At 33.3% G+C, this 8,887-nt stretch overlaps 3 protein-coding genes across 4 annotated transcripts; 1 reads left to right on the top strand and 2 right to left on the bottom strand.

The window, feature by feature from the left end:
• Positions 1-3,965: 3,965 nt before the first annotated feature.
• Positions 3,966-5,446, bottom strand: LOC135073556 (NADH dehydrogenase [ubiquinone] 1 alpha subcomplex assembly factor 2). Of its 2 annotated transcripts, none has more exons than XM_063967736.1 (4): positions 5,337-5,446; positions 4,964-5,054; positions 4,701-4,851; positions 3,966-4,603 (listed from the first exon to the last, which is right to left on the bottom strand). In XM_063967736.1, the coding sequence occupies exons 2-4, from the start codon at positions 5,052-5,054 to the stop codon at positions 4,396-4,398; spliced, it is 450 nt and encodes a 149-aa protein (XP_063823806.1). In that variant the 5' UTR covers positions 5,337-5,446; the 3' UTR covers positions 3,966-4,395. The 2 variants fall into 2 exon arrangements, with proteins under 2 accessions (XP_063823806.1, XP_063823799.1); XM_063967729.1 differs by lacking the exon at positions 5,337-5,446 and adding an exon at positions 5,131-5,241.
• Positions 5,447-5,627: 181 nt separating this feature from the next.
• Positions 5,628-7,766, top strand: LOC135073574 (tax1-binding protein 3 homolog). The gene is made up of 3 exons (XM_063967746.1): positions 5,628-5,811; positions 5,892-6,020; positions 6,134-7,766. The coding sequence occupies exons 1-3, from the start codon at positions 5,758-5,760 to the stop codon at positions 6,320-6,322; spliced, it is 372 nt and encodes a 123-aa protein (XP_063823816.1). The 5' UTR covers positions 5,628-5,757; the 3' UTR covers positions 6,323-7,766.
• LOC135073583 (NADH dehydrogenase [ubiquinone] 1 alpha subcomplex subunit 5) lies at positions 7,757-8,624 on the bottom strand. Its single transcript, XM_063967752.1, has 3 exons — positions 8,514-8,624; positions 8,189-8,350; positions 7,757-8,053 (listed from the first exon to the last, which is right to left on the bottom strand). Exons 1-3 carry the CDS (start codon positions 8,529-8,531, stop codon positions 7,877-7,879), a joined length of 357 nt encoding a protein of 118 aa, XP_063823822.1. The 5' UTR covers positions 8,532-8,624; the 3' UTR covers positions 7,757-7,876.
• Positions 8,625-8,887: the final 263 nt, after the last annotated feature.

Genomic DNA, 8,887 nt, shown 5'->3' with positions numbered 1-8,887 from the left:
GTGGGTTTATTTTGATTGGTTTGAGAAGAAAAGGCATTACGGTTATACTTAGTATAAAATCTACTAACTACCTATTCTTATCTCAATTTGGCATGAGAGCTTTCCTTTTTCAGGAGGCTGACCGGTCATGTTGGCGCGGTAGTTTCAGGAATTGCGCATATTTAAACTGATGAACGTCAGCATATTTATCGTCATACAAAAACACAGATTATTGTGAGTTATTATTGACCATGTTATGAACTTATTTTTAAGTTGTCGTATCAAGGGTAGATCTGGTGTCATCAGTTGTTTGTTAGCACTTAGGCTTACCTAGACTTATTTATTTCAAAATTATTATTATAATTACGCGATTCTTATTTAAGTATAGGAACCTAAATTAAAACTGGGGTTTAAAACTCAAAAATGGCTGAACCTTATTTACAATAAACAGATTTTTTTTAAAACTAAGGCAAACTTAACTCTACACTAAATAAAAATATACTTAAACTTATTTTACTCAAAAATAAAAGTGTGTCCGTGAGGCAAAGAGGCGAGAATGCTGGCTGCATTTCCTCGCCGAATGGCAATACTAAGCCTTTGTGCAAGGAAAGAACCAGCATTTAGATTTTCCGAAATTTTAATTACTTAATTTAGGGGAAATGGTTTCGGACCCATTTTGACGCTGAACCCATTTTAATTATCTATTTTTTTTGGATTCGTCTTCGTTCCGAATAGCAAATTATAAGAATATTAGTAAGTAGGTATCCTTCTAATTAATTACCTACCTAATTAATTTTTAACTAAGTAAATTAGGTTGTTAAGTACTACTATTTTAAAACAGTCAAGATTGACAACACTAACCAACCCGCGTTATCTTAATATTTTAATGGTTACTTACTGTTATCAGAGAAGCAATTGTCAGACGTATATTTCAAGCGAAAAGTGCTTAACTATAATTTCATACTCATAAATTAATAATCCCCTATGAATGCATCAAATTGACTTTGTTTGAGAAAAAATATAAAAGTAAATAGGTATAGGTACATAGTGTTAGTAATCTAGGCTTTCACGTGTCATTTTATTGCGGTTATAAAAATATACCTACCTACTAATCAACTATGTCTAAATAGTCAACAGCAGCCATTATCGTTTAATAAAATCCTTTTACAAATATTGAATGGTCGTCGAGGTAGTCTGCAAAGACAATAGATCTTGAACCTAATAGAGGACAAGATAGTAATTTAAGTATAAGTACCCACTGGGCCCGAATTATGATGGCCAGAACCGCCCCAAAATATAATAATAAAAGCCTGTGTTTTGTGCAGTATCAATACGGTATGAATGGGATGAAATTCCTCCCCTAAGTCTTTTTTTCCTTGCACAGAATTAGGTACTATAAAGCGCCAGAAGGTTATTTTCGATTATGATTGTTTTTCAAAGTGTTTTCTAAATAACCATTTGAGGTATATTTATGAAATTTGAAGCTGATGTTTATCTTGCAAGTCTCAACACATGAGCCTAATTTGAAGTGTTAATGCACAGTGCTTTTTGAGTGATGAGGAGTCAAAAGTGGCACCAATTAGTTCGTCTAAATATACGCACGATGCACTCCCCTCCCTGGAACTAGGCTTAACATGCTCCCGCATGTCTATAATGTTTGCTTAATGTTGATTTAGTCGATTTTCTCCTGATGGGAACATGTAAGACAAAATTAAAATTTCTAATATTACAGACCTTCTAGAGCAGATACCGCGAAAACTATACAAGATATAGAAAAACTTGACTGTCTCACCTGTAGCAAATTGAATAAGGTTTTTTTGGTTCATAGTAGTCATGTCACTAAGACGCATAGTTTCCGAGGATTAAGCGAAAAACCGAAAAGTGGTACCTTATAAACCCCCCTCTCCCCGCCGGCTTAAGGGCTAAGGGCGGGGACTTTTACTATGTTCACCTCCTAACTAGTCTAAATAAAGTCCCGAGGTCAGAAATTGTGTTCCATGGATTTATCTCTACACCGTTGTTAAAGCATTCATTGACTGGACTACTACTCCATTGACTTTTTTGTTTTAATTTCCAGGGATCATCTTGTACATATTATAGGAAGGGATCATCTTGACCCAAGTCCCACTTTTTGTTAAATATTTGCTAAAATAATCTACAAGTACGCGGCTACGTTTTTATGGCCAAAATATTAAAATTAAACATAATAGAATGCCTAACGACAACAGTAATTACATTTAACATTGTTTGAATAAAAGTAACATAAGCTCAAAGTCATGCCTATTTTAGATCAGAAGTACATACACAATTTTTCTTTTTTCTCATCAAATTCGATGTATCGCTCACGCCACCATTACGATTTGACTGAGGCGGGGATGTGTCCAGTAGGCCTAAGATGCGCGCCGCGATAAGCGGTTATCACGCCATTTTATCGATTTTCCCCATACATTTTGACGTCGATAAAAGTTATCACGGCGCGCATCTTAGGCCTACAGAGCTATGTTTTACTAGTGAAAGAAACTAAATGACGTTAGTGGTTTCAGCACAATCGCGAAAGATCATCTTACCCCAGGGGATCAACTCGTACTACTTTCCCCTAGATGCGAAATCGCAGCTTCATCGAGGAAATTGATTTAAATTAGTTTATAATAAAAAAAAATACAATTTTATTAAAACCTTCAAACTTTATTGTATCATAATAGAACCGGAGCTTTTTCACAGTACCTACTTATAATTATTGAAAGTAAATTAATCACTCACTGGCTGATGCGATACAGACCGCGAGAGCCTAGTGCATTTTATGTGCATTTTAGCAATAAAGTTTATTTATTATTATTTCTTTATTCATTTTTTTCTTATTTTTAATTTTTTCTCTTTACAATGTAATTATCAAAAAATAAAAATACATTATAAAAACAAAAATCTTAAAAATAGTTAACCCGCTGGCAGCGGAGCAGGGCCCAAGCTACCGGTGGTCAGGGTCACAGGCTGAGGAACCTCCGGACAATGCGTGCCGTGCTGAGGATCACCGCCTTTTGAATCTGACCCTTGAGCCAACCATCTAGCGGGAGCTTCTTTAGATGTTGGTCGAAGCTCTTCGCTATTAGCCCGTTTGCCGAGACAACTATCGGGACAATGATCGTCGAGTCAACATCCCACATGGCGGTCACCTCGTGGGCCAAGTCAAGGTATTTGCTTTGTTTTTCCTTCTCGGCCTTCACGAGGTTTTCGTCATGCGGGATGGTGATGTCAACGAGCACGAGCGACGTTGGGATCGGTCAACCACCACAATATCAGGTTTATTATTATTATTATTAATTAAAAGTAGGTAACTACTTAATGAGTTGCCTCGGGAAATCTTGTCAAGGCTATAGTATAGATATCTATACTAATATTATAAATGCGAAAGTAACTCTGTCTGTCTGTCTTGCTTTCATGCCTAAACCGCTGAACTGATTTTGATGAAATTTGTCATAGAGATAGTTTGAGTCCCGGGAAAGGACATAGGATAGTTTTTTCCCGATTTTTGAAACAGGGACGCGCGCGATAAAGTTTTTCTGTGACAGACAAAATTACACGCAGGCGAACCCGCAAGCGGAAAGCTAGTTTAAGAATATACCCAAAGCTGAAGAGTTCGTTTGCTTGGACGCGCTAATCTCCGGAACTATAGGTCCGATTTAAAAAACATTTTTGCCGCCTATAGGGGCGGAGCAGTAAAGAAAAATTTTGCAAACAGTAAATATTAATTAAAAGTCAAACTATTTTCACGCCTACGAAGTCGCGGGCACAGCTAGTATAATAAAATAAAAATGCAGGCAAGTACTACCACCTGCCTATTTGCCTTCAATGTTTTATGACTTGCAGACAAATTATGTTGATTTAATTATGATAAGTTTTGTTGAATAAGGGCATAAGTCTTACATTACAGGTGATGATTAAGTCTTATATTCTCATCATTTAAACACAGTGGTGAGTAAATAAAACAATTCTTATAACATCATGAAAAATAATTATTTGATATTCACTAAGTACACTATCACAGCACAGACATGGTAGACATGCTTCATCAAATACAATATAATTTATCTACTACATTTGTACAAATAAATAATTAACTCAATGTTACTGGGATTAGGACTTTAAAAAGGCCACAATAGTTCAGTTAACATCTCTCATTATTATAATGTATTAGGGGTTTTAAAACCTTTACTTTTATTATTGTGACCAAATCAATTGCATAACTGTCTTAGTATCAGATATCAGTCTAAAAAGCAAACCAAAAAGTAATGAAATTTAAAATATTAACATTTATAATTTCATCTATAAGTATCTACAGAACTCAAACTAATGTTAATGAGGTCAAATGAAATACTTCTTTCATTTACTATTTACAATGAGGTCAGTGTTCATATTATCTTAGTCGCCTTTATTTTTAGGGTGAATCTCTGGATGACCAGTGTGATATTCTGGGTATGTGGGAAATGACTGCGCTCCCCGTTCCACTGGAGTGGGCAAGGAGCCTCCCTCTGCCAAGCGCTTTTCTTCAATCTTTGAGGCATTGATTTTCTTAAGTTCAGCTATTGCTACATTCTTTGCTATTTCTTCTTCTGTTGGAGGTTCAGATCTATGAAAATAATGCATTATTAATAAACAAAATATAGGTATTATTGTATATTCTCAATTGCTATATTTAAATTTTTAGGAATATTAATAATACATGCCTCCTATATCGCAGCCAAGATTCCCATTCAGCTGGGATGGGATCCTGAAAATCTTGGCCCTTTGGTGGATCGTACCAACGAGTCGGTTTCCTTTTACCTCTTTGGGGATCAGCAGGAATTTCAAAGTATGCATTTCCTAAATAATCTTTACCTAAAAAATATGAAATGATCATTCAGTTCCAGAAATTCAAGTTTTTTCAATTTTTTCTGACCTAAAATATTTGAAGGTAGTCTGAGAAAACTTTATAGTAAAAATCCTTTACCCATGCTGTTTCCTGTGATTTGTCTAGGTCTTAATGAGTTAATAAAATTTCTGAATACTATTCGCCATACATGCCTAGATTCCCCGGACATCTGGAAGAAAAATTAAATCTTAATATATCATTCTAAAAACGTAATTATTTAATTTGATAATGCATTGTTTACAAACATTTTATGGCTTAAAAAGTCGATTAAATTAAGGAATTAAAATAGGTACGAATTTTTTTTACGATGTGATTATTATTTAATGTCAGAATGACATGTCATTGACAACTTTGTTTTTTTTGGTTCCGGACTGGAACGGAACGTACTTTTTTTTTAGTTTTTCACAGCTGGAAAATTCTGACTTAAAAAAATGTTTGCATAAAAGTTTACCTAGGATAGATCAAATGATTCTGGAGCGTCTGAAGCGTATTAAGACGCCAGTAACCCTATTGATAGTAGCGCCCTCCTTCCAGTGTTGTCCAACGTGGTAAAAATCGGAACTTAATATTGATAAAAGCATCTTTAGCTTCATGCTTCATGTTAAAAGCGCCCTCTTGTCATAATGTCATAGCTAGGGCGGTAAGTGTTGTTGGACAACTAAATCGGTTTCATCGATAGTCGATGATTTATATTGAGTAAGCGTCTCTAGTTCGCCGTACGTCATAAAAAAACTCACCATTTTCTCTATGGTCAATCTTATTCGTGAAAGATTGTTGTGCATTGTTTGGAACTGTGCTAAAAGGATTATTAAATTGAAAATACGTGGCTTTATATTATATTCCAGAAGTTGTACCATACAAATCTATTCATCATGGCGAAAATGGCTTTTCAGCACCAGGCGGGAACGGCGATGGAGTGCCTTAGTGTAAGTTTGTAGACCACTCCCTTAGTAGGTATTTTCTTTCTCCAGCATTTTTTTCTCATGCCTACGTGTTAATTCGACAGATACCAATAACCCTCCAAAAAGAGGCAGGGGTTGATGCAGAAGGTCGAGAAGTTATGAAATGTGGATTTAAAATCGGCGGTGGTATTGACCAAGATTTTCGTAAAAGCCCCCAGGGATATACTGATAACGTAAGTATTTAACTTGAAACATGGTTTATTTAACAAATAAGTACATACTTACCAATTTTATGAAATCAGCTGAAGTGTATGCTAAAAATTTAAATTTGTTTCCTTTTTGCCAGGGTATTTATGTGACTGAAGTCCATGAGGGAAGTCCTGCTGCTAAGTCTGGGTTGAGAATGCATGACAAAATTCTACAATGCAATGGATATGACTTCACCATGGTAACACACAAAAAAGCAGTTAGTTATATTAAAAAACACCCAGTCCTTAACTTATTAGTAGCAAGAAAAGGTGTTACCTCTACATAACAATATTAAAACAGGAAATATAAACTTTAGGTTCAGAGCTGATGGGACAATTATATGGTGGATTTACAATTCAAGGCAAATAGCTATACTATCAGTATTTATAAGCTTACATTTTATGAAATCTTTCATTTATGAAAGAATTAAATATAATATAATTAAGCAGCAAATTGATATTGTTATAATATGGGATTTATTTGCCTTTCTTAGTAAATCCCCCATTTATAAGTATTATACAAGTGATTTTATATTGTTATTTATTTTTTTAACTTTAGGAATTTAATTTGTATGTTAAAATAGTTTAAATATAAAACACCATACTTTTAACAAATTCACAATATAGAACATAAGTTTATACAATTATTGCTGATAAAAAAGGTGTGTAACACAAACTTTGTATTGTAGTTTTGTTGTACAAATGAGTTACCATTATCATTTTGTAACGTGCAAAACTCTTACAAATCATTGCTTGTATTTGCAAGATCTAAAACATGTTATCAGTGATAAAATGTTACATTGTGAGATGAAATTTATAAATTGGTTACTCATATATTTATGATGTGTTAAGTGATTAGTGAATAATTTACAACCAGATACAATGTGCCAAATAGTGTTGATATTCAATTGCTTAATGGAGACATTATTTTATACTTACTATATTTTACTCCCAAGAATTGAGATACAATACAATAACCATTATTTCAAATCAATACTCACTTTCAATATTATTAGATTTAGTTAAAACTGATGTATATTAATGAAAGTACATAATAATAATATATCCATTTTGGTCTGCTATATTATGTATACTTATCAATGTTAATCTATGAACATACCACATATAATATACACATTCCAACACAGTAAATATATGCTAATACTGAATCTATTTCCACTCTAAAAACGTAGTAACAATAATAGTAATAGATTTTGTACTTACTGCAGATATGAGCCAAAGACTAGTAAAATGGTTACAGACAGACTTGTACCTATATTTTTTATTATTAAAAAGTTAAACTATGTTTATCAACAAAAAATCAGAATTGCATTTATTACTTCAAATGACATTGTGCTGTTTTGATGACCATGACATAATTTAATTTGCAAGATTTCTTTATTTGCATTCTGCAAGTATATTATTTTTTCTAAACATAAATACTAGATTATGTATTCTCTAGGTATTTATTTAAAAAAAATCACTTCTAATTATTATTCTGGTATTTTATTTTTTAAAATTGAAAGATCAAATATTGATAATGAAATATTTAAAGCTCCAACTTTGGCATATGTACATTATTAGCAAAATTAAGCATTATTTTTTTATTTGAATAACAACTTTATTATTCAACAATCTAGTAGGCATTTATTATGATAAATGCATTGATGTCAATTTAATTAATTGGACAAAAGCGGTATTATCAGAAAATAATAAAAATGTTATTATGAGTTCAAGAGTTTTATTTCAACTACAAATAAATCTAGTTTTTAAATAATAATAGTGTTATTGAATGAACTAAACAATATTTTGAATGTGGATCCTGGCAGACTACAATTAATTCAAGGCTGTGCTGGAGGCCAGTCCCACTGTCCTTTGGGTGGTTTTGCAACCAAAGGTTCCCAGGGTTTCCAGTTTAACATTTTGCGAGCTAAGTTCAATTCGTTTTCAGCTTGGATGATTAATTCTTCAGCTTGTCCACAGTTAATTTTCTGTTCAATTTCATACACATCCTTGGTCTGAAATAAACATCACATTATTGGCTCAATAAAATTGAGAAATGATATAACATCAAGCAACAGATAATGAAATTGGTTCGATTTACACTTAGGCTGTAAATTACAAGAGGAATAATTAAGTCTAATAATCCATACTTGTTGCAGAATCGCAGCTCGTTCACGGACTATTTGCTCAGTGTATTTGCGGTAGACTGAGGCCTCAGGCATTTTTTTAATAGTTCTTAAAATCTTGCCATAAAGTGCACCTAGAGTGTGATGTGGGTTAGCTGCCACTGCCAAACCCGTGAGACCTGTTGTCTAAAAAAATACAATAACGTTGAATTTTACAAAGATTAATTTGCAGCATATTTTTATTAGCCAAATCCAAAGGGCTATGCTAGTTACTAACAAATTGTACATTCTATGATTGTGTAATTTTGTAGTAATAGTGTATTAACATTTACTTAGGTATATGATTTACCTTTTTTAACAAGCCCATGCTGAAAATATTGGTTAGATAACACCAATTAAAGTTTTTACAAATTCGACAATTCTGTTTTTTTTAATGTCAGTTTGGCTGTCACTGTCAATTGTCAAATGAATGGACCACAGAGTACAAATTGGCTTTTTTACTATAGTTTGTGGAAACGCAATCTCTTTTGGTTCGCTCGTAAAAAAGTAGACAGACCATAAAGAAAGTTATAATACTATAACAACAGGCGCGTTGAAAGTTAGTTGAATGTTACAGCCAAGCAATTGAAATTCAGCATAGTCGGTAAACATTGCTTGTGATTTGACTATAGGTAACTATAGAATGCCGGCATTGTTTACTCAGGCCTTCAGGCCCGGCTGACT

Source organism: Ostrinia nubilalis, chromosome 1, assembly GCF_963855985.1.
Source record: "Ostrinia nubilalis chromosome 1, ilOstNubi1.1, whole genome shotgun sequence".
Lineage (NCBI taxonomy): Eukaryota > Metazoa > Arthropoda > Insecta > Lepidoptera > Crambidae > Ostrinia > Ostrinia nubilalis.
This window is presented reverse-complemented; position numbering and strand designations above follow the sequence as displayed.

Bases quoted from the DNA above. Each gene is read 5' to 3' on its own strand.
- LOC135073556 (XM_063967736.1), bottom strand. From the start codon at position 5,054: ATGTCCGGGGAATCTAGGCATGTATGGCGAATAGTATTCAGAAATTTT. The intron at 4,852-4,963 runs GTAAAGGATTTT...CATATTTTTTAG, and splicing joins AATCACAGGAAACAGCATGG to GTAAAGATTATTTAGGAAAT. The intron at 4,604-4,700 runs GCATGTATTATT...TTATTTTCATAG, and splicing joins TCTTGGCTGCGATATAGGAG to ATCTGAACCTCCAACAGAAG.
- LOC135073574 (XM_063967746.1), top strand. From the start codon at position 5,758: ATGGCGAAAATGGCTTTTCAGCACCAGGCGGGAACGGCGATGGAGTGC. The intron at 5,812-5,891 runs GTAAGTTTGTAG...TTAATTCGACAG, and splicing joins CGGCGATGGAGTGCCTTAGT to ATACCAATAACCCTCCAAAA. The intron at 6,021-6,133 runs GTAAGTATTTAA...CCTTTTTGCCAG, and splicing joins CCCAGGGATATACTGATAAC to GGTATTTATGTGACTGAAGT.
- LOC135073583 (XM_063967752.1), bottom strand. The intron at 8,054-8,188 runs GTATGGATTATT...TGTTTATTTCAG, and splicing joins GAGCTGCGATTCTGCAACAA to ACCAAGGATGTGTATGAAAT.